The sequence below is a fragment of the Nycticebus coucang genome, chromosome X, assembly GCF_027406575.1.
Source record: "Nycticebus coucang isolate mNycCou1 chromosome X, mNycCou1.pri, whole genome shotgun sequence".
NCBI classification, from domain to species: Eukaryota; Metazoa; Chordata; class Mammalia; order Primates; family Lorisidae; genus Nycticebus; species Nycticebus coucang.
The window spans coordinates 113702003-113727857 of NC_069804.1; the positions used below are offsets into that span (position 1 = coordinate 113702003).

General features: G+C 39.8%; 2 protein-coding genes across 6 annotated transcripts in view; both read left to right on the plus strand.

The window, feature by feature from the left end:
• Positions 1-22619, plus strand: part of GPRASP2 (G protein-coupled receptor associated sorting protein 2) — a 178489-nt gene extending 155870 nt beyond the window's left edge. The window contains exons 1-5 of one of the 5 annotated variants that reach the window (XM_053579518.1): positions 17412-17459; positions 18023-18113; positions 18665-18736; positions 19060-19137; positions 19443-22619. In XM_053579518.1, coding sequence (XP_053435493.1) covers positions 19766-22279 — 2514 coding nt within the window. In that variant the 5' untranslated portion in view covers positions 17412-17459; positions 18023-18113; positions 18665-18736; positions 19060-19137; positions 19443-19765 and the 3' untranslated portion in view covers positions 22280-22619. Of the gene's footprint in view, positions 1-17344; positions 17460-18022; positions 18114-18203; positions 18737-18833; positions 18894-19059; positions 19138-19442 lie in introns of those variants that run through there. The other 4 variants (XM_053579521.1, XM_053579519.1, XM_053579520.1 and 1 more) reach the window with 4 other exon arrangements.
• A 3011-nt stretch (positions 22620-25630) lies between these two features.
• Positions 25631-25855, plus strand: part of GPRASP3 (G protein-coupled receptor associated sorting protein family member 3) — a 51899-nt gene continuing 51674 nt past the window's right edge. Inside the window, exon 1 of the mRNA XM_053580272.1 lies at positions 25631-25710. The gene's annotated coding sequence lies outside the window, so the exon portion shown is untranslated. The remainder of the gene's footprint in view (positions 25711-25855) is intronic.

Below are 25855 nucleotides of genomic sequence, written 5' to 3' on the forward strand. Positions count from 1 at the left end.
TGCCATGGCACGCTCCAAGGCAGTCGAGTGAGACTTTGTCTTAAAATAAAGAAAAGAAATTGAAGATAAGACCTTTAAACTGATACCACCCAAATACAAAAGATCATAAGGCACTACTATGAACAATTATACACCAACAAATTAATAACCTACAAAAAAGGAAAAATTCCTAGAAATATATAATACAGTGATATGCTGGAATCCAAACTTAATCCACTCTAGAATCCCGTTCGAGTTCCAAGACAATTTTCCCCCTTTAAAACAACAGAAACTGGGCCAGGCATGGTGGCTAATGCCTGTAATACTAGCACTCTGGGAGACTGAGGCAGGTGGATTGCTTGAGCACACGAGTTTGAGACGAGCCTGAGCAAAAAGTGAGACCTGTCTCTACTAAAAATGTAAAAAACTGAGGCAAAAGGATCACTTGAGCCCAAGAGTTGGAGGTTGCTGTGAGCTATGATGATGCCACGGTACTCTACTCAGGGCGACAGCTGGAGACTCTCTCAAAAAAATTTTTAAAAATTGGCATCTGTAGCACAGTAGTTACTGTGTTGGCCATATACACTGAGGCTGGTGGGTTCTAACCTGGCCTAAGCCAGTTAAACAACAATGGCAACTGCAACAAAAACAATAGCCAGGCATTGTGGTGGGCACCTATAGTCCCAGTTACTTGGGAGGCTGAGGCAAGAGAATCACTTAAGCCCAAGAATTTGAGGTTGCTGTGAGCTGTGATATCACAGCACTCTACAGAGGGCAGCATAGTGAGACTCTGTCTCAAATAAATAAATAAATAAGTAAATAAACAAAATATTGGAAACTGTATTCATCCATTCCTGGGTCCCACAGATTCAAATTTTCAAAATGAATTTAATAGTAAATACACTGGATTTTTTGTAAAATATTAACAAATAATAATGTTTGAACAAAAATGTAAATAAATAAAATTAAAAATATAAAAACATAAAGGTCTTTTTCATCACAATTGAATACTTGGTTTGAAACATACCTCTCACTGTTCACAAACTCCTTAAAGTCCTTTACAAACTTTTCCTCTGCTTCCAAATTAGAACTGGCAGCCTCTCTGTGCATAACAGCCCTATGGATCCCAGTCCTTTTCTTAAAGTTGTCATACCACCCCTACATACAGGCTTTAAACTCCTCCTTTTGAGAACTAGTATCAGGCATATATAACAAGTATATGAAAAAATGCTTATCATACCTAATTATCAGAAAAATGCAAATCAAAACCACCCTGAGATATCATCGAATCCCAGTGAGAATGTCCTACATCACAAAATCTCAAAACTGTGGATGTGGAGAGAAGGGAACACTTTTACATTGCTGGTGGGACTGCAAACCAATACAACCTGGAAGGAAGTATGGAGAATCCTCAAAGTATTTAACTAGACCTCCCATTTGATCCTGCAATCCCATTACTGGGCATCTACCCAGAGGAAATAAAAATCCTTTTATCATAAGGACATTTGCACTAGACTGTTTTTCACAGCTCAATTTATAATCACCAAAATGTGGAAATGGCCTAAATGCCCACCAACCCAGGAATGGATTAACAAGCTGTGGTACATGTATACCATGGAATACTATTCAGCCATTAAAAACCTGGAGACTTTACAAAATCGATAGACCACTAGCTAGATTAGCCAAAAACAGAAAAGAATGGACTCAAATAAACTCAATCAGAAATGAAAAATGAGGCATTACTATTGCTACTACAGAAATACAAAACATCATACATGACTACTATGAAAACCTTTACACATATAAACTAGAAGACTGAGAGGAAATGGAGAAATTTCTGGAAACAGACAACCTCCCAAGCCTCAATCAGTATGAAAGAGAAATCCTGAACAGACCAATAAAATGAGTAGCAAGACTGAAACATCTCCCAACAAAGAAAAAGCCCTGGACCAGATGGATTCACAGCTGATTTCTACCGTATCTATAAAGAAAAAAATAGCCCCACTCTACTTAAACTGTTCAGTAACATTGATAATAGTGGGCTGGGTATGGTGGCTCATGCCCGTAATCCTAATACTCTGGGAGGTTGAGACAGGCAGATCACCTGAGCTCACAAGTTCAAGACCAGCCTGAGCGAGAGCAAGACCCCGCCTCTAAAAATAGCTGGGCATTGTGGTGGGTGACTGAATTTCCAGCTATTTGGGAGGCTGAGGCAAGAGAATCACTTGAGCCCAGGTGACTGAGGTAACTATGAGGTACGTGCCATGGCACTCTACCGGGGATAGAGTGAGACTCTGTGTCTCAAAAAAAAAAAAAAAAAGAAAAATTGAGAAGAGGGGAACCCTCTGTAATTCATTCTATGAAGCCAGTATCACCTTAACAAAAAAGCCAGGAAAAGATATAAAAACAACAACAATAACCAAAAAATAAATAAATAAAAATAAAAAAATAAAGAAAAAGAAATACTACCGACCAGTATCCCTTATGAACATAGATGAAAAAATACCTAAAAAATACTGACAAACTGAATTCAGGAGCGTATCAAAAAGATAATTTCACCATGATCAAGTGTTTCATGCCAGGGATTCAAGGATGCTTCAATATATGCAAATCTATAAATGTGATTTACCACACAAATAGAAGTAAAAACAAAGATCATATGATCACCTCAATAGATGCACAAAAAGCATTTAATAAAATTCAGCACCCCTTCATGTACCTTCAACAAATTAGGCATAGAAGGAACATATTTGAAAATTATAAAAGCCATATACAACAAACTCAAGTTGAAAAAGTTGAAAGCATCCCCCTTAAGAAGTGGAACAAGACAAGGGTGCACACTGTTACCACTTCTATTCAACACAGTACTATAATTCTTAGCCAGAGCAATCAGGTAAGAGAAAGAAATAAAGGACATCCAAATCAGGAAAGGGGAGATCAAACTCATTCCTTGAAGCCAATATCACCTTGATTTCTGATGATACTATTGTGTATCTAGAAAACACTTACAGACTCTCCCAAAAGACTCCTAGAATAGATGGATAAATTTAGTAGAGTCTCAGGTTACAAAATCAATGTACACATATCAGTAGCATTCCTATATACTAATAATAGTCACACTGAAAGTGAAATCAAGAACTCAATGCCATTGATAATAACTGCAAAGAAAATTACCTAGCTATATACCTAACCAAGGAGGTAAAATATCTGTACACAGAGAACTACAAAAGGCTGATGAACAAAATCATAGATGACACAAACAAATGGAAAAACAACCCATATACATATATTGGAAAAATCAACATTGTTAAAATATCCATACTGCCTAAAATAAGCCACAGATTCAATTGTATTCCCCTCAAAATACCAACATCATTTATCTAGATAAATTTATCCTAAACTTCATAGGAAACTATAAAAGAACCTAAATATCCAAAGGAATCTTATGCAAAAAGAAAAAATATGGAGGCAACACATTCCCTAACTTTAAATACTACTACAAGGCTATAGTAACCAAAACAGTGTGGTACTGATATAAAGGTAGATACATGGACGAATGGAACAGAATAGAGAACCCAGAAATAAATCTACATAGCTATGACCAACTGATTTTAAACAAAGCAGACAAAATATACACTGTGAAAAGAATGCCTTATTCAATAAATGGTGCTGGGATAACCACATGCACAACAATGAAACTGGATTCCTATCTCTTACCATATACAAAACCTAACTCAGGATGTATTAAAGTCTTAATTGTGAGACCTGAAACCATAAACATTCTAGACGATAATGTAGGGAAAACTCTTCTAGACATTGGACTAGGCAAAGAATGTATGACTATGACCTACATAGCATGTACAACAACAACAAAAATAAACAAATGGGAGTGAATTAAGTTTCTACACATCAAAGGAAATAAGAAAAAAGGTAAATATATAACCTACAGAATTAGAGCCAATATCCACAAACTATACATCTGATAAAGGACTAATATCCAGAATCTACAAATAAACAAAATGCCATGAAAATAAAACAAACCTATTAAAAAGTGAAGAAAAGACATTAACAGTCTTTTCAAAAGAAGATAGACAAATAGCCAACAAACACATGAAAAAGTACCCAGCATCACTAATCATCAGAGAGATGCAAATCAAAACCACAGTGAGATAGCATATTACCCCCATCAGGATGGCTATTATTAAAAAGCCAAAAAGCACAGATACTGGCTTGGATGGAGTGGAACAGAGACACTTAGACAGTTTTGGTGAAATTGTAAATTAGTACAGCCTCCAGAGAAACAGTATGGAGGTTCTGCCAAGAACTAAAATTAGACCTACCATTCAGTCCAACAATCCCACTATTGGGAATCTACCCAAAGGAGAAGAATCCATCACATTAGAAAGATACCTGCATTTGAATGTTTATTGCAGTACAATTCATAATTGCAAAGATATAGAATCAACCTAAGTGCCTATCAATTGATGAGCAAATAAAGGACATGCGATACACACACACACACACACATATACATACATATGTGCACTCAAGTACTACTCAGCCATAAAAGGGATGAGATAATGCCTTTTGCAGCAACTTAGATACAACTAGACGATATTATCCTAAGCAAAATATCCTAGGAATTGAAAAACAAACACCATTTCTCTCTCTCTCCCTATCCTCTCTCTCTCCTCTCTTCTCTCTTTCTCTGTCTCTTTCTCTCTCCTTCCCTCATAACTGCACCCCACACCCACCACCATATAAAAAAAAAGAAAAACAAACACCATATGTTCTCATTCATTAGTGAGGGCTATGTATATAATGTGTATACACCATTATATAGTGGTGTAAATCACATTACAAACCAAAAAGGAAGGTAGACGGTGGGGGAGGGACAAAAACATACCTATCAGGTACAATATACGCTATTCTAATGACACACTAAAAGACCTGACTTCAGTATTATTCAATTCATCCATGTAACAAAAACACTTGTACCTCCTTACATTTTAAAATAATAAATATATATTACAAATTTTTTTTAAATATTATTCTGTTTAAAGAAATAATGATCAATGACCTAAACTAAAACCTATAACTCTAAAACTCTTAGAAGAAAATATTGGAGAACATCATTATGACATTGGAGATGACAATAATTTTATGGATATGACACCAACTCACAGGCAACAACAAAAAATATGTAGATAAATTTGACTTCATTAAAATTAAGAACTTTTGTGCAGGAGTGGACACAATCAAGAATGCAAGAAGACACCTACTTAATGGCAGAAAATATTTGGATATGTTTATTTGATAACTGATTAATATCCAAAATATACCAGTAACTCTTGAAACACAGCAACTTCAAAAAAAATTTTAATGAGTGAAGTACTTGAATGGACATTTCTGTAAAGAAAATATACCGATGACTAATAAGCACAGGAAGAGATGTTCAACATCATTAGTCATTAGTAAAATGTAAATAAAAACCACAACCTATCACACTGAGTAGGAAGATATAGTTTACTTTTTTTAACAGAAAATTGAAAATGTTTTTGAGGATGTGGAGAAATTGAAACCCTTTCACATTCCTGACAGTAATGTAAAATGGCATAACCACCATGGAAAACAGATTTCTCTTTGTCACAAAATTAAAAATAAAACTACATATGACACAGTAGCCCCACATGTAGATATACACACCCAAAGGAATTGAAAGCACAGAAATGGACACATATATTTACACTAGTGTTCATGGAACCATTATTAATAATAATCAAAAGGTGGAACAACCCAAGTGTCTATTGGTGAATGCATAAATGAACAAAATGTTATACACAGGGTAGACATAAAGTTCATGTGCAATTCACTATGTTAAACTTTTTTTTTTTTTTGAAACAGCGTCTCAAGCTTGCACCTTGGGTGGAGTGCCATGGTGTCATAGCTCACAGCAACCTCCAATAGGGCTTAAGTGATCCTCTTGCCTCAGTTTTTCTATTTTTAGTAATGACAGGGGTCTTGCTTTTGCTCAGGCTGGTCCTGAACTCGTGAGCTCAAGCAATCCACCTGACTTGGCCTCCCAGAGTGCTAGGATAACAGGCATGAGCCACTGCACTTGGCCTATGTTAAACTATTTTAAATTGCAAACAAACTTTCTGTCCACCCTGTATATAATTTCGTTATAAAAATTAATGAAATTTTGATATATTCTACAACATGTATTGATCTTAAAGACATTATGCTTAGTGAAATAAGGCAGACACAAAAGGGCAAATAATACATGATTCCACTTACATGAAGTTCTTAGAATAGGCAAATTTGTAGAGAAAGTAAAATAGTGAACACTAAGGGCATGGTGAGGAGGGAAAGGGGATATATTGTTTAGTGGAGGTTTTATTGGAATGATGAAAATTTTTTTATATAAATAGTACTGATGGTTACACACAGTATGAATCATTCAATACCATTGAATTATACAATTACAAATAGTTAAAATAATATTATATCATGTATAGTTTACTAAATTGTTTTTAAATGTCATTGGTCAAGTGGTGATATATTTGAAAAAAAATACCATAACATATATTCAACTAAAATAAACTCTAATTCTTTCAAAGTTTTAATCATAAGTCTTAAAATTATTAATATAATAAGTACTAAGAGAATATATTAGAGATTCATTTTTATTTATATTCTTGCTGAGATAAAATGCCACTCTAGGTTAGTTAGGAATAAATGGGACATGAAAAACATTGAGAAAGTTAACTGATAATGTTAACACGATTCATAATATCATAAACACTTACAGATGAATTAGTCTTATATACAGAAAATCCTAAGAGATCCACTAAAAACCTCTTTAAATTAATAAACAAGTTCCATGAAATTGTATGATAATATATCAATATACAAAAACCCACTGCATTTCCATACAGTAGTAATAATCAAACCATTAATTAATTTTTAATAACTACAGTATCAAAAATAATTTTTAAAACTGAGGAATATTTTAGCAAAAAGATATAATGTTTGTATGCTGAAAACCACAAAATGTTGCTGAAATAAATTAAATAAGACCTAAATAAATGGAAAGACATCTTGTGCTTGTGGATTGGGAGACTTAATATTATGATACTAATAGAAGCTATATTGATCTACAGATTCAATGAAATCATTACCAAATTCAGCTGTTTTGCTGAAAGAGCATCTTGTGATTTAATATTTATATGGAAAAGCAAGGGGATTCAGAATAAAATGACAAAGTTGGAGCACTCACACTATTTGATTTCAATCCATACTATAAAGCTACAGTAATCCACATTGTGTGGTATTAACATAAAGGTAGGCATAAATATGAATAAAAATAATCGAGAGTCCAGAAATAAACCCTCACATTTACTGAATTTTGATAAAGGTGTGAAGGCCATACAGTGTGGTTAAGAATTGTTTTTCCAACAAATGGTGCCTGAACAATTGGATAGGCACATGCAAAGGGGTTAATTTGAACCCCTACCTCCCATCTTATATAAAAATGAACTCAAAATTGTTCAAAAACTAAATATAAGAACCAAATCTGTAAAATTCTTAGAAGAAAATATAAATCTATGTGACCTTGGAGTAGACAGTAGTTTCTTACAAATGACACCAAAGCACAAGAACCAAGGGGAAAATAGCAAACTGGACATCACTGAAATTAAAAACTTTTATGGTTCAAAGGACACAGTAAGTTAAAAGACAACTCAGAGAATAGGAGAATCATTTTGAAAATCATATATTTGGTAAGGGATTGGATCTTGAATGTATAAAGAATTACTGAGTTTCAACAAAAAGACAACTCAATAATAAAAGGACAACCCAATAAAACAGTCAAAAGATCTGGATAGATATTTCTTAAAAATATATAAAATTGTGAATAAGCACATAAAAAGAAGTTCAACATCATTAGCTATCAAGGAAATGCAAATCAAAACTCAGTTTAGATACCTCTTCATACCCACTAGGATGACTATAATTAAAAAGACAGATAATAAAATGTATTGGCAAGGATATGGGAATCCTCATACACTGCTGGTGGGAATGTAAAATGTTGCAGTTGTTTTGGGAAGCAGTCTGGCAGTTCTTGAAAAGATGAACATATGTTCTAGCAATTTTACTCCTAGGCATATGTCCAAGAGAAATGAAAACATATGTCCATACAAAATATTGTACACACATGTTCATAGCAGCATTATTCATTCATAATAGACAACACCTCAAGTGTCTATCAACTGATAAATGAATAAATAAAATGTGGTATAATCATACAATAAAATAATCTTTAGAAGTAAAAAAATTATGAAGTACTGATAAATATTATAACATAGAAGAACCTTGAAAACATTATCCTAAGATAAATGAAGTAAGTGAGTCACAAAGGACCACTGTAGTTAATTCCTATAATTTTATGTTGCCTTAGCATCCATTTTAGATATAGGGTTAACTTTCTCATATGGGAAGCATTCACTTCTTTGCTTCCTCCCAGTTCCTCAATGTAGTTAATCCTGAGATCTGCCTTACACAACCACCTTCTGGTAACCACTACCCTCTGAGACAGAGAGACATGATCTTCTTGATTTACCACACTAAACCTCACACCCCACATGGACTATGCAGATATGCCACAATAATTACCTCTCAGTGACAGTGTGACCTCCCCAAATTGGTGCTTTATACACACCAATTAGAATTTCCCATGAGAAACCTGTTTGGGTAATGTTCTTGATTCCATAAAGGCCTTAACCTTTTTTTATTTTTATTTTTTATTTTTGTAGAGACAGAGTCTCAGAGCCATGGCATCACACAGCTCACAGCAACCTCCAGCTCTTAGGCTTACGCAATTCTCTTGCCTCAGCCTCCCAAGCCAGCTGGGACTACAGGTGCCCGCCATAACACCCGGCTATTTTTTTGTTGCAGTTTGGCTGGGGCTGGGTTTGAACTCACTACCCTCGGTATATTGGGCCGGCGCCCTACTCACTAAGCCACAGGCACCACCACTTTTTTAATTTTTTTTTTTTTAAGATGGGGTTCTTGCTCTTGCTCAGGCTGGTTTTGAACTCCTGAGCAAAATCCACCCATCTCAGCCTCTCATAGTGTTAGGATTAACCTTTATTAGAGGTCTCTCTTGCTCACCACCTAGTGGTTGAGCATCTTGCTATCTTCAGACTTTCCACTGGCCCTCATAGGTACCCCACTTCAAACATGGATCTGAGTAACAAAAAGCTTTTGTTATATCATGTGTTTTGTTACGCTGCCTTCTCTGTATCTCACCTGACTGACACATCCAAACCTAGCTTTCCTCCTGCTCAGGTCTGTCCTTGAGAACGGTTATCTTGTTAGGAGTAAACTGGACACAGGTCAAACAAGAGCCACAGGGGCATCTGCCAATATAAAACAAGTTTTCTGTGAGAAGGACACCTGATCACAAGTTGGACGCTTAGGTTGTCTGCCAGGATAAAGAAGTAAACTTTAAACTTATTTTAGTGGTGAGCACACAACTCTGGGGTATGTGCCCCACCCCAAATTCACTCAAACCATTTGGTTATACTTTTTAAATTGGTAAATTTTATGGTAAATGAACTGTATTTCAATAAAGTTCATTTAAAATAACCATAGGCCAGATGCAGTAGCTCACTCCTCTAAAACTCACACTGTAAATACTCATGATCACCTCCCCCAGAGCCAGGTAAGGGTATGGCTAGAATTTATAGCCACTCTGCACAGGAAAACTTCAAGATCAAATTAGAAGAAAAAAATAACAATAAAAATAACAACTACGCATTGGATGATTATATATATACATATATCTGTGTGTGTGTGTATAGTGTCCAGAATAGGTGTAGATGGAGAGATTAGTTGTTGCCTTCAGTTTAGGGGTGGAGGTAATGAAGTCTGACAGCTGAGAGATGCACAGTATCTTCTTGGACTAATGATAATGTTCTAAACTTATTTTAGTGGTGAGGACACAACTCTGGGGTATGTGCCCCACCCCAAATTCACTCAAACCATTTGGTTATACTTTTTAAATTGGTAAATTTTATGGTAAATGAACTGTATTTCAATAAAGTTCATTTAAAATAACCATAGGCCAGATGCAGTAGCTCACTCCTGTAATCCTAGCATTCTGGGAGGCTGAGACAGGCATATTGTTTGAGCTCAGGAGTTCTAGACCAGCCTAACCAAGAGTGAGACCCCATCTCTACTAAAAATATAAAAATAGCCTGGTGTTGTGGTGGGCACCTATAGCCCCAGCTACTCAGGAAACTGAGACATAAGGATTGCTTGAGCCCAAAGAGTATGATATTGCTGTGAGCTATGATGACACCACAGCAATCTACCCAGGGTGACAGAGTGAGACTCTGTCTCAAAAATAAAATAAAATAAAATAAAATAATGATAAACAAGTAAAAACATAGCATATATCGGAATGATTAGTTACAGCACATATGGCAATCTCTGGGCTAGTTTTCTGAATTTATGAAGAAATAGTATAAGTCAGTGGAATGAATAACCCAGTGGAAGACTGAGTAAGTAAATAGATCACAGGAAACAAAATAGATTTGCAGCACTCAACAAAAGATCTGGTACCTTTGTTAACCAAGATTATTTGCTTTCCAGTTTTCAGACACTTAGGCTTATACTTACTCACACATTTTGAAAACAGCCATGACCATGTAACTTGATTTAATCAATGCAATAGAGCAGAAAGGCTTTTGTCAGTTCTGAGAGGAAACTATTAAGAGCCACTGTGAGATTTCTCATAATCAGTCTTTCCCTATTTTATGGTAATCAACAATGTTTGAGATAATTAGTGTTCAATCATTTTAATCCTAGTGAGCAAAGCTCCCAATGGGCATGTGTTGGACACGTAATGTGAACAATAAATATATTTTTATTATTTCAAGTTGCTGAGATTTTGGAGTCATTTGTTAATTTAATGTAGCTTATCCTTACTGATCAGCTCACTCACAATTGTAGAACAAACTAAAATAATAACATTCCATAATTTGCCTTTCATATTGCACAAAAATAATAGTTGTGGAATTCCCAGTGCTAACAAGTATTTCTGAAACACTTTCATTTTTAAAGAAATGCTCTGTTTTCAAACTTATAAATAAAAACGTTATACATACATATGACATACAACATGATGTTTCGATTATATATACATTGTGGAGTGACTAAATCAAGCTAATTAACATATCCATTCCATCTTAGTTTCTCATAATTTAACAAATTTTCTACACTCATATATTTAGATTATACCTATTTTTTTTCTTATTATGAACAATCTTGTAAGTAATATCCCTATAGGAAATTTCTACTATTAAATGGTACATTTCACTTGTGTATTTTTATTTTTCAGCCCACTTACAGTTTTTTTTCCCTCTTTCACACAGCAAGATCACATGTGTGGATTCTAGGATATTATGGATATATCTTGAAAATATGTAGAAAAAGAAAAATAATATTCTTTTTGGCTTATGCCTATATCTCTTATCTCCGTTTTTCTACATCCATCTATATTCTAAGTGCCCTCCCTCTGTTGCATTCTTTTTTTTTTTTTTTGAGACAGAGTCTCAAGCTGTCGCCCTGGGTACAGTGTCGTGGTGTCACACCTCACAGCAACCTCAAACTCTTGGGCTTAAGAGATTCTCTTGCTTCAGCCTCCCAAGTAGCTGGGACTACAGGCATCTGCCACAATACTGGGCTATTTTTTGATCGTATTTGTCATTGTTGTTTGGCAGGCCCGGACTGGATTCAGATCCACCAGCTCCAGTGTATGTGGCTGGCGCCCTAGCCAATTGAGCTACAGGTGCTGAGCCTGCTGTATTCTTCTTCACTAAAGTCAGTCCATAGATGAAGCAATAGAAGATTAATATTCTTGTAGCTAGATTGATTTGCAAATCCTTAGATAATTCCTTTGAAAATTTTGTATAAGGTAATTCCTGGTTTAAATAATCTCTGTTAAATAACTCTTAGTCGTATAAAAAAATTACACTCATTTGTCTCTTTGTGGTGGTACAACAATACTTATCCAATGATCAAGTACTTAAACACTGAAAAGGAATAGCGTTAATGGGTTTCAAGAGGCTTGAGAAAAATACCTGTCTTCTTCAAATAGTAGAGATTAAAAAGTCAGAAATTTTAGTTTCAGCTGCAATGTATAAGGAGCACAGAAGTCATCACTCAGAAAATTAAGTAAGAAATAACTGAACAAATTGAAAATAAATGGCTTTCCTTGGATCTATCAGAGAACTAAGTTTACAAGAAAACTACTACCACAAAATTTGGAGAAACAGTTATGTTTAGAATCAAAGTTACTATCTACTTACCTGGAATGGAATCCACTGGAGCTGGCTGGGCACAGGGGCGCATGCCTGTAATCCTAGCACTCTGAGAGGTCAAGGAGGGTGGATTGCTTGAGCTCAGGAGTTCCAGACCAGCCTGAGCAAGAGGGAAACCCTAGCCCTACTAAAAACAGAAAAAAAACAAAATACTAGCTGGGCGTGGTGGCAGGTGCCTGTAATCCCAGCTATTAAGGAGGCTGAGGCAAAAGAATTGCTCAACCCCAAGAGTTTGTGGTTGCTGTCAGCTATGATTCCATAGCACTCTACCCAGGGCAACAGAGTGAGTCTCTGTTTAAAAAAAGAGAAAAAAGAATCCACTGGACCCATAATTGATAGGAACACTTAAATGTTAATTTTGATGGGTTGCTTGAAGGCAGGTGTGGAGTAGTTTTAGAGTGAGAAATTCCTAGTGTTGTAGTCTTATAGGGGCTTTTCTGTATTTGACCTTCAGAAAACCCACTCATAATATCCTGAACTCTAGGAAAATTACAAAAGGTATGACATACATGTAATAGGAATATCAGAAAGAAAAAGAGAGAAAGGAACAGAGTAAATATTTGAAGTAATAATGGCTCAGAGTTTTCCAAAATTAATGATACTGGGCCACAGAACTTGGAAACTCAGAGAACATGAAGCAAGATAAAAACTAGAACATCTACACAAAGGCATAATATATTTAAATTTTATAAAATCAAAGACAAAGGAAATATTTACAGAAGCCAGAGAAAACAATTACATTACCTACAGAAAAACAGGGATAAGAATCATACTCAGATTTCTCTTTAGAAACCATGCAAGCAAAACAAGAGTGGAGGGAAATATTTAAAGTGTTAAAGGAAAAAAAAAAAACAAAACACCAATACAGAATTCTTATAGAACTACCCTTCCAAAGTGAAAGAAAAAAGATAATATCAGACAAAGAAAAATTGAGAAAAGTTTTCCCTAATAGACTTTTCCTTTAGGAAATGTTAAAGACATTCTTCAAAGAGAAGGAAAATTATATAGGTCAGAAACTCATATTTACATAAAGAAAGGAAGAATGTTAGAGAAGAAATAGATGATGTTAAAATAAATTTTTATATTTTTCTTTTCCTTAATTAACAGATAAAAGTTTGTCCAAAACAATAATATTAGCAACAATATATGTGGTAATTACAACCTATCCATAAATTAGTGTAATGAATGACAGCAATGTTATAAGGCATGAGAGGGATGAATTAGAAATACTCTGTCGTAAAGTGCTTCTCTCAAGAGAAATTTTAAAATATTCTGAAATAATTATGAAAATACAACTTATCAGAATTGCAGAATGCAGAAAAACAGTGCTTAAACTCACAGCATTTAATGAATGTATTAGAAAAGAAGAAAAATATAAAACCAGTAATCTAAGCTTCTACTGTAGGAAACTATAAGTTGTAGAAAAGCAACTTAAATCTGAAGTAAGCAGAATAAAAGAGATAAAAAGTAGGGCAGAAACAAATGATACTAAAAACAGGAAATTAATACAGAAACTCAATGACAATAAAAGCTGAATCTTTGAAACGACTAATATACTATTTAAGTCCTTAGCCAGATTAACTAGGAAAAAAATAAACAAATTACTAATATCAGAAATAAAAGAAGGGCCATCACTACCTTCCCATGGACGTTTAGAAGATAATAAAGGAATATTATGAACAAATTTTCCAAAACTTTGATTATCTAGGTGAAATGTAACTATTTCTTGAAAGACTCAGTCTACCAAAACTAATACAAGGAAAACAGATAATCTGCCTAAGGCAATAAATACTAAAGAAGTTGAATCAATGCTTAATGTCCTTCCAAAAGAGAAAGCACCATGCCCAGATGGGTTCACTGATAAATTCTACCAAACATTTAAGGAATAAATTATAACAATTCCACATAATCTCTCTCAGAAAATAGAACCCAAGGGAATACTTCCTAAAAAATTCTATGAGGTCAACATTGTCCTAATACCAAAACTAGACAAAAACATTACAGGAAAGGAAAACTGCAGACCAATATTCCTTACCCATACATTTGTAAAAATCCTCAACAAAATATTTTCCAACCAAAACCAACAAAGTATAAAAAGAATTACACACCACAACCCAGCAGAATTTATTCCAGGTGTGCAAGGCTGGTTCAGAATTTAAAAATCAATCAATATAATCTATCACATCAAAAGGCTAAAGAAGAAAAAAATGATATGATTCAATTAATAACAGTAGGAAAGGCATTTGACAAAATCTAACACTCATTCATGATTTTTGAAACTCTCAAAAAATAAAATAAAAACTCAAAAAAAAACTGGAGATAAAGGTGTTGCTGCTGAATGTGTTTGCCCCACCCCGAAGTCACATGTTGAAGTCTCAAACCCAAAAGAGATGGTATTTGGAAGAGGGATGTTTTAGAGGTAAGTAGGTTTAGATTACATCACAAGGATGAACCTTCATAATGAGATGGGTGTATTTACAAAAAGAGACACCAGAAAGCTTAATATCTTTTTTTTTTTCCTCTCTCTCTTCCCTCTCCCTTTCTCTCTACCTTCAAATGAATACATTGAGGAAAGGCCATGTGTGCAAACTTATCTACAAGCCAGGAAATAGAACCTCACCAGGAACTAAAATATGCTGGTACCTTGACCTTAGACTTAAAAGCCTACAGAACTGTGAGAAATTAATGTCTATTGTTTAAGCTACCCAGTCTACCGTGTTTTGTTATACCAACCTAAACTAAGACAGAGGGAACTCTTTAAACCTATAAAGAATATCTACAAAAATAAAACAACCCTGCAGCTAATAACATAAGGGTGAGAAACAAGATTTTTTTTTTTTCTGGGACAGAGTCTCACTCTGTGCCCTTGGGTAGAGTGCTGTGGCATCATAGCTCTCTTGGGCTCAAGTGATCCTCTTGCCTCAGCCTTGCAAATAGCTGGGACTACAGGCATCTGCTTCAACACCCAGCTAACTTTTCTATTTTTTAGTACAGATGGGTCTTGGTCTTGCTCAGGTTCGTCTCAAACTCCTAAGCTCAAGAAATCCACCCACCTCGCCCTCAAAGAGCTAGCATTACAAGTGTGAGCCACTGTGCCAGGCCAACATGCTTTCTTGTGAAGATTAGGAACAAGGGAAGGATGTTCCTTCTCACCATTACTATTCAACATCGTACTGGAAGCCCTAGCTAATGCAATAACACAAGTAAATCAAGTGAAAGGTATACAGACATGGAAGAAATAAATAACTGTTTTTGTTTACAAATAATATTGTCTATATAGAAAATTCTTCAAAATTTCTCTTTTATGTTCACTGAAAACTGCTTGTATCATACATAGGCAATAAAAAAGCGTGCCCCCCAAAGAATGTTTAATCTCTCAGTGTGAAACAGAAACTAAATATTTTAGAAATTATGTAGAAAACAGCAAGAGCCTCTGAACAGCCTCCTTTTCAAGCAGCCTAAACACCTTCACTAGGAGAACCACATTCTAGGACTTGGCAATTCAACATGAAGTTCAACATGCTGAAAGGTTTTGATGGGTTTATGCCTAAAGCTTAGCTGTACTCTATAGTCAAATTACACTTCCTCAGGAAGTCGTCTTTTTAGAAAATGGTGTGTGCATTTTCTGGTGACAAGACTTGGGCTAACTCCTTATACAATGGGAAGAGAAAAAAAAAGTACTCTACAACAACCAGAAAGGACTAGAGCAAAATATTGTGATGCAATAAAAGTTAGTTGTATGGGAGAAGTGGCAAAACATTCCTGAACGGAGTAACGTAAAAGATAGCACAATGAAACTCGGCGCCTGTTGCTCAAGCGGCTAAGGCGCCAGCCACATACACTTGAGCTGGTGGGTTTGAATCCAGCCCAGGCCTGCCAAACAACAATGATGGCTGCTACCAAAAAATAGCTGGGCATTGTGGCGGGCACCTGTAGTCCCAGCTACTTGGGAGGCAAAGGCAGGAGAATCACTTGAGCCCAGGAGTTGGAGGTTGCTGTGAGCTGTGATGCCATGACACTCTACCCAGGGCGACAGCTTGAGGCTCTGTCTCAAAAAAAAAAAAAAAAGATAGCACAATGAAATCATGAGCACTCTGCAACTACAAATAACTGACAGGAGGAGATAAAAAGGCATGGAAACAATAATAAAAGGAGGTCCTGGTGCCTGACACTTGGCTGTTGGGCAGCAGAGAGATAGGACTGTGTGATCCTGACAGGGAAAGGCCCTCATTTGTAAGCAACTGGTGACAGCACAATGCCAGCTAGAATGAGAAACAGCAGCCTGGCAGAATGAATGGCTCCTGGTGTGGACCAATGATTAGTTCCCTAGGGTTAGAGGTCAGGTCTAGGCAGTGGTGAGGCCTTTGTGGGAGCTCCCACCCAGTTCACTTAAGAGCAGGTATACCTTCCTCCCCTGCTTGGCTCCACGAAGCAGTGACACAAAAGCAAGGGAGGGCCACCCTAGAGCTCCAGGGCAACCTGGCCCAACAACCCCCTTCCCCTCTGAGCCTGCAGTCCAGACACCCTTCTCCTATTAGCGTCCAGGAAGGGAGGAGGGGCACAGCCAGTCAGAGTGTGGAGTGCAGACAAACCAAGGAGCAACTTGGTATCCATCCGCTGTTCCTACAGCACTGCAGTTTCCAACCTCCAGATCCTGCCCTTCGCCCCCCGCTGCCCGCCGGTCCCCGAATTGTAGCAGCACCAGAAATGTGGTGGTGGTGGTCGCCACGTTAGGGTCCGCGGGGTCCTACTGAGGCAGCCTGGTGCTAGCCCGCCTCTCAGGCTGGGGCTCCTGGTGGCCCCGCCCATCTCTGGTCGGAACTACGGTGGGCCCGGGAGGGGGCGTCGAGCACATTCGCGCCGTATCCCTCCGCCCCCCTTCCCGACACCCTCGAGGCGAGCGGTTCTTGCCGCATCCTGCGTAGCCCGTGCCCAGTTTGCTGCAGCGGCGTGGGGGGCGGGCCGCCTCTTTGCAATTCTGATCACACGGAAGGCGGTGGGAATCCGAGCGAGTGAGCAGCCAGAGCAGAGCAGAGGAGAGGAGAGGAGAGGAGGGGGAGGCCGACAACCTGGACCCTGAGCCTGAGAAAGCAAGTGAGGATGTGTTATGGGGTGCGTGGGTGGTCCCCCTCTGTTGACAAGCTGGCAGCCTGTCCGCCAGACCCAGGCAGCCCAGCAAGGAGGAGGCGACCGGGTCGGAGCCCGTCCCCGAGAAAGGTGCGCGGTGCCCGGCACCCGAGACCCCTGGAGACGAGGGGGAGGCGGCCAGCGCGGGCCGGGCCAGGCCGGGCCGAGGGCGGAGGGGGTGGCCAGAGCGGCACCGTCAGGTAGTCTGGAGGCCAACCGCGCTGACCGCGTCCGAGCCAGCTCTCCAGGCGCCCGTGCCCCGCCCTCGCCGGTGTCTGCGCCCAAAGAGGACTGTGGGGGGAAGGCTGCTGCGGGAGAAATGGCGGAGCGGGAGGCGGGCTGGGAGGCACCTGGGGAGGCCGCTGGGGACAGGGGCCGTGTAGAGCCCTTTGCCCAGCCCGCGAGCGGTGGGTGGCGTTTGCTACTCCGGGGTCTGATTCCAGTAAGGCACCCATTGGGCTCCGTGTTTGGGGTGCTGTCCCTTCCCTCAGGCTCCAAGTTGATGTCAAAGTCTCTTGTCTGCGCCGTAGGTCTGGCATATTCTGACAGGCTACAGTGAGCATCTGTAGAAGAGAGCCTTGAGAAAAAGGAGGAGTTGGAAAATGGCCTGGATTTCTGGAGGTGTGTGGGGCTGGGGGGCAGGCACCAGGCACTGACTGGAGACCCGAATCGGGGTAGGAGGACTTCGACCAGAGCATGTCCGGCATCCAGAAACACTTCCTAATCTTGCCCTCTCTAACAGCCTTCCAGGCACTTCCCCCACCTTCCTTCCCAACCCTGGCCAGGTGGGGGCAAAAAAAGATGGACTATGGAGGTGGGGGTGATGAGAGTCATATTTGCAAATAACCACTTCACAACCTGCTTTCTAGAATATGCGACACCCTTCCCTCATTTTATGCTGCGCAGAGCAAAGGGGATATAGTGCACCTAGTGGTGAATCCTTAGAATTGGAGAAGAGAGTAATGGGAAGACTATGACGTCAAGAGAAGGAATTGTTATCTCTGGCACCCTCAATGACACGAGAATATTCCACCAGCAGGACCCTGAATGTTGAAAGACAGATAATATGGGGGCTTCTATCCTTGGTGTTAGTCTGTCCCAACTGCTTAAGTGCTCAACTACTGCTCTTATTTCCTAACTGTCTTACCCTTTCGTGTGTTTGTCATCCATAGGCCTGCTATAAGGCTGGTCAGTTCTGCAAGAAAGGAAAAGAAGAGGAGACTGGCTCAAACCTCTGGAGTTTGGTGAGAAAGGGGGCAATGCAGGGGACTGCTATAGAGGAAGAGCGTGGCAGGCAGCTCTAATCCAAGTGGGTGCAGGACTGCTTCTACTTTCTCCTAGATTTGCACATTGCCACAGCATCCCTCATCCATTTCTTGCAGGAAAATTAGGAATATTGAGGTAGGCGTAGATTGGGCTATGATGGGAGGGGAAGAGCTGAGAACAGGAACCATTGAACAGATTAGAGCCTTGAATGGAAGATATATATTTGTCTCAGAGCCAACATGTGTGCCTCTCTTCACAACAGTGAGACTCTGTTTTTTCCTATATGTTTACTTGTCTGTAGGACCCCTTGCTGTTGATTGTGTGGCTTGACACCACTTGAACAAGGAAAGGAGGGGGAAATTTCACCACATCAGTGAAGGTTGGTATGAGAGTGGGTACACTTTGGGTGGGGTATTGAAGACCAGTACTGGTCTAGGACTGACTTTGGGTGGGGTATTGAAGACCAGTACTGGTCTAGGACTGATCAGGGTCCAGTCTGGGGACTCCTCAGCCCCTCCCATATCCAGCACACTTTCCTACATCCCTGTACCTGTTTTGTAGCAGGCAGCAGGGCCTGAGAGACTTTTTCATAACCCAGCTGTTGCACTCCGCATCTACACCAGTCTCTGCACAGGTGACACAACTAGAAGAGACTCAAAGCCCCATTTCATTCTCTCTTCCTAGATCCACCTCTAGTGGCAGCTTTGTTGGTGCTGGGGTTGCTGCTGACTACCACCCTCAACAAGTTCTATACCCACCCAGGAACCATTCATCTTCCCCCACCTTGCTTGTGCCTCTTGTGCATTTTGTGTCACTCACTGAGTCTGTGTGTGGAAAGGAGGCTGATTGACTTTTGGAGTGGCGACTGACTCTAACTCTTGTTGCCAAACTCATACCTTAAATTACCAGAAGATCGGCGTGTAAAGAAACAAACCTGTGACACATCTGTGATCAAGGTTGAGACTGAGGGAGGGCTATTTAACTGGGTTATCTCTGTAACTTATATCATGACTGGTGCGGAGATTGAGCCTAGTTCCCAGACTAAACCTGAAAAGAAGGCTGGGGAAGAGGTTGCAGTTGGGGCTGAGAGAGAGAATGAAGTTCCTCTTGTGGTCAGGCCCAAGGTTAGAACCCAGGCCCAGGGAACTATTGGAGCAAGGCCCAAAACTGAGACCAAGTCTGTGCCTGGTGCAAGGCCCAAAACTGAGGCCCAGGCAATGTCTGGGGCAAGACCCAAGACTGAGGCTCAGGCAATGACTGGGACCAGGCTCAAAACTGAGACCCAGGGCATGGCTGGGACAAGGCCCAAAACTGATGGCAGGGCAGTACGTGGAGCGCGTCCTAAGGCTGAGACTAAGGCAATTCCTGGGACAAGGCCCAAGAATGAAGTACATGCATGGGCCCAGACTGACTTTGCAGCTGAAGCAATGTCACAGGCAGAGGGAGTACCTCAGACTAATGCTGTTGCCTGGCCACTGGTCAGTACTGAGTCTGGGTCAGTTTCTAAATCTAAGGGCCTATCTATAGATAGAGAACTAGCTAACATGGATTCTGAAACCTTTCCTGGCTCTCAGGATCAGAAAGGAATCCAATCCTCGTTTGGACCAGGGGATGAGACTAACATGGGGTCTTGGTGCTATCCTAGGCCCAGGGCCAAAGAGGAGGCCTCTAATGAATCTGGATTTTGGTCAGCAGATGAGACTTCTACTGTGTCTTTCTGGACTGGGGAAGAGACCAGTATCAGATCATGGCCCAGGGAAGAGGCCAATACCAGATCCAGGCACAGGGCTAAACATCAGACTAACTCCAGGTCCAGGCCCAGATCCAAGCAAGAACCTTGCATTGATTCCTGGTCTGGATCTGAGGATGAGGCTGGCAACCCATTCTGCTTTTGGGCTGGAGAAAATACCAATAACTTGTTTAGGCCCAGCGTGAGGGAAGAGGCAAATTTTAGGCCCAAGCTCCAGACAAAGGGAGAGGACTGTTTTGAATCTGAGTCTGAAGATGAGTTCTATAAGGAGTCCTGGTTTATGCCTGGAGAAGAGGCCAATAGTAGATTCAGGCACAGAGACAAGGAAGAGCCTAATACTATCCTGAAACCCAGGGCCCAGAAGGATGTTTGTAATGGTGATAGGGTCAAACAAGAGCCCAGGTTTGAGGAGGAGGTCCTTATTGGGTCCTGGTTCTGGGCAGAAAAAGTGTCCAATTTGGAAGCTGGAGCTTCAGCAATCTGCGAATCTGAGTCAGGGACTGAGGAGGGGGCCATTGGTGGATCCTTGTTCTGGGCTGAGGAAAAGTCCAGCTTGGGGGCTGTGGCTAGGGAAGAGGCCAAGCCAGAGTCTGAAGAAGAGGCCATATTTGGGTCCTGGTTCTGGGACAGAGATGAGGCTTGCTTTGACCTAAATCCTAATCCTGTTTACAAGGCCAGTAACCGGTTCAGAGATTCAGCTGAGGAGGAGCTTAATGCATCCTCCAGGCCCCAAACCTGGGACGAGGTTACTGTTGAATTCAAACCTGGTCCTTGTCATGGGGTTGGCTTCCCTTCCACCAACCCATTTAGAATTCCTGAAGAGGCTTATGAAATGTTTGAGGCAAAGTCCAAACAGACGGAACTTGGCCCTGAAGGGGAAGAGCAGGAATATGCTCAGCCTGACACTGAGTTCCCATTTCAGTATGACCCTTCCTACCGGTCAGTCCAGGAAATTCGAGAGCATCTTAGGGCTAAGGAGAGTGCAGAGGCCGAGAACTGGTCCTGCAACTGCATACAGTGTGAGCTTAAAATTGGTTCTGTAGAGTTCGAAGAACTCCTTTTGTTAATGGATAAAATCCGTGATCCTTTTATTCATGAAATATCTAAAATTGCAATGGGTATGAGAAGTGCTTCTCAATTTACCCGAGATTTCATTCGAGATTCTGGAGTTGTCTCACTTATTGAAACCTTGCTCAATTATCCGTCCTCCCGAGTTAGGACAAGTTTTCTGGAAAATATGGTTCACATGGCTCCACCTTATCCAAATCTAAACATGATTGAGACATTCATATGTCAGGTGTGTGAGGAAACCCTTGCTCATGGTGTGAATTCCCTTGAGCAGCTGACTGGAATAAGGATGCTTAGACACCTTACTGTGACTACTGATTATCACACACTGATTGCCAATTATATGTCTGGGTTTCTCTCCTTGTTGACCACAGCCAATGCAGGAACAAAGTTTCATATTCTGAAAATGCTACTGAATTTGTCTGAAAATCCTGCTGTGGCAAAAAAACTATTCAGTGCCAAAGCTCTTTCAATATTTGTGGGTCTTTTTAACATAGAAGAGACAAATGAGAATATCCAAATTGTTATTAAAATGTTTCACAATATCAGTAACATCATAAAAAAAGGAAGGATGTCCTTAATTGATGATGATTTCAATCTTGAGCCACTTATTTCCGCATTTCGTGAATTTGAGGAGTTAGCTAAGCAACTACAAGCCCAAATAGACAATCAGAATGATCCTGAGGTGGGACAACAAAGCTAATATGATTAACCACCGGCCGCTTATCAGCCTTATGTTCCCAAAGAGACCTGAGTAGTGCTTTGGTATTCATAGTCTGGTTTCATGTTGTAACTTAATATATTTCTAATGCTGATGTTAACTTTGTCAAACTCTTGTTCTGCTCTGGATCATTTTGTGAATGCCAAATGAATTATTAGAGCTGTAAACATTGTTGATACCTGTCTTGTTCAGATTGCAATATTTTTCAGTATTAAGCTTCCAATGAACCGAGTCACTGGAGTAAGCTACCCTGCTAGTCATTGTTTAAATATATGGTTCTCTATTTGAGTCTGTTTTCAATAAAGTTGTGTGTTAAAATTGGCATTAATGACCCTTCATTTTAAAAACCAGGTGCACATACATTGTGCACACTTACTAACAAAGCTAATTACTATTATGCCAAACATATGCTCATTAGAAAATCTCATCCTTTAAGAAGGGAAAGATTACTATAAGCTGTGGTAACTTGAAGAATGTTTCAGTGAAGAACTCAAATTGGTCACTGAAAGGTAGGACAAGGAAGTAATTAGGTCATTCTTGGATGTTGGCAGTGGTAGTGTAAAGAAAACTAATTGGAAAAATCTGTTCCAGTAGCATGGATTTACTCTGCATGAAATAGGTAAAAGTTTGGTGAGAAATGCAGTTGGAAATTTGGGATGAGGCCAGTTCGAGGAATTGAATATGCCAAATCTGTACATTTTACAGTTCGAAGTACAAGTGCTGTTTCAATACCATGTAAAGGCTGAAAGAAAGTAGTGCACTAATCAAATTGAGTCAGAAGTAGGATTTCTTTTATGTTCGTAGACCAAGTAAAGTGGTAAGGAAATAACCATATAGCCACTGAAATGATCAGTTTATTGACATTAATTAATTAAATTATATTGATAATAAAGGCCGGGCACAATGGTTCATGCCTGTAAATCCTAGCACTCTGGGAGGCCTAGGACAGTGGATTGCCCTGAGCTCACAGGTTCAAGACCAGCCTGAGCAAAAGCGGGACCCCTGTCTGTAAAAATAGACCAGTGTTGTGGTGGGTGCTTGTAGTGCCAGCTACTCTGGAGGGTGAGGCAAGAGAATCGCCGCAGCCCAAGAGTTGGAGGTTGCTGTGAGCTATCACGCCATGGCACTCTACTGAAAGTTACAAAGAGAAACTCTGTCTCAAAAAAAAAAAATGGCAGTGCCCGTGGTTTGGTGGGTAGGTCTCCAGCCACATACACCGAGGCTGATGGGTTCAAACCCAGCCCAGGCCAGCTAAAGCAACAATGAGAACTGCAACAAAAAAATAACCCAGCATTGTGGCGAGTGCCTGTAGTCCCAGTTACTTGGGAGGCCGAGACAAGAGAATTGCTTGAGCCCAAGAGTTTGAGGTTGCTGTGACTTGTGACACCACAGCACTCTACTGAGGACAATAGATGACACTGTCTCAAAAAAAAATTCTATTGATTATATTAGGTGAAACAGAAGAATGTGACATCATATATGGAAAACTAGATCACATATTAAAATGTGTGTAAATAGACACAATTTCTATGCAATGTCAATGACTATCTAAACTTCCTGTATTCCACTGTCTTGACTAAAACATACATTAAAAAATTATCAGGGACAGGCTTTGGGAAAGTATAAAAATTAGTAAGATAAATACAAAAATTAGTACACTTACAGTTACAGACTGCATGCTGGAAAGGATAAAGTTATATAAATGAAAAATAAATGTTATAAAGTTTTAGAGGTGAAATCATGTAATAAAGTTGTAAATGAATGAGATTTTAGAAAGACTAGCTTTTTATATGAAATGTTTTCAAGAAAAATAAAGTTACCAAGGTTGCTAAGTTTATATTAGTCTGTTCATGGTACAAAAATGGTACCTTTTCACATGATTAGTACATTCCTTTTGAGGTGACAAAGTTGCAGAGCTAGTGATGATGGCCGCATAACAGTGAAAATGTACCACTGAAATTGTACGCTTTAAAATGGTTAAAATGGTAAATTTTATGTGTATTTTGGGAACATTAAAAAAAAAAAACACACTGGCTGGGGGCAGCGGCTCATGCCTGTGATCCTACCACTCTGGGAAGCTGAGGCAGGTGGATCCCTTGAGCTCAGGAGTTCAAGACCAGCCTGAGCAAGAGTGAGACCCCCTTTCTAAAAACAGAGTTGTGGTGGGCACCTGTAGTCTCAGCTACCTGGGAGGTTGAGGCAAGTGGATTGCTTGAGCGCAAGAGTTTGAGGTTGCTGTGAGCTATGAAACCACACACACTAGCAAGGGCAAAAAAGTAGGGCTCTGTCTTAAAAAAAAAAAAAAAAAAAACTCCCGTAACTTCAGGCAAGAGACTTTGAAAAGTAAGGTATGGAGTTGATTCGGAGAGGGAATTCTGACTTTTAGTAATGGTGAAAGTCAGAGGCTGCTGTAAATTTTCCAAAAACTGAAATTAAGACTCATATACTGAGGGTGGCGGGTTCAAACCCGGCCCCGGCTGAATTGCAACCAAAAAAATAGCCGGGCGTTGTGGCGGGCGCCTGTAGTCCCAGCTACTCGGGAGGCTGAGGCAAGAGAATTGCCTAAGCCCAGTAGTTGGAAGTAGCTGTGAGCTGTGACGCAACAGCACTCTAGGGAGGGTGACAAAGTGAAACTCTGTTTCAAAAAAAAAAAAGACTCATGTAAAGTAAAAATGAGCATGTGAAAGATTTTTTTTCACAATTAATGAACAACCGCTAAGATCGTGAAAACAGTTGAAGGAGATGTGTGTATACAATGTATATAATATAAAGATATAAAAATATATGTATATTAAATTGCATATATATTGAAAATTAATAAATGGTAGCATCACATATGATTAAATGTAAAAATGGTTAATCTACAGAGTTGAAAAGTAACTCAATCTATAGAAAGCCCAACACTGTACTGAAATAATATCCAGTAACCTACATTAACTTGACCCAAGTTTCTGTAATTTTTCTGACAGGGTAACATGCTTCTTCCCCCACCTGGTCATTGTATGCTAAGGTTTACAGAAGTAGGCCAAAGTGGCAGTTTTGCCACTCTCCACACAAAATTTCTTCATCTCCAAAATCCTCATGGAATGTTTGTTCCTCCCTAGCCGAGTACTCCTGAGTAAGGCCCAGGCTTAGGGCTGGAAGCTTCCTTCCAGCTCTCCTCTTTCACCAGTCGGGAGCTTCAGGGTCTTCTAGCAGGCAGCTGAACCGCAGAGGCAGAACAACTGCCATCCTGAAGCAAGGATGCCTCAGACAAGCTGACTGCGCGGTCATATGGGGGCTGAGGATAGGTCATGTGACCAGGCTCTAACTTGGGCCACCAGAAAGGTGCTTTTTCTCACTCAGAGAACGGACGGAAAGACAGACGCTTGAGGATCCACGGACTCAGATGGGAGGAGCAGCGGGATGTTAAGGTGGGTGGGTGTCTCTCCGTGCTGATTTTGCCTGAAAACTAATTTCTCAGGCGCCCAGAACCACAGCATTTGTTGGCAAACAATCCCTCGGCCCACCTCGAGCGTTTGGGCCGGGTCTGTCTTTTGTCCCGGAGTTCAAGAAGCA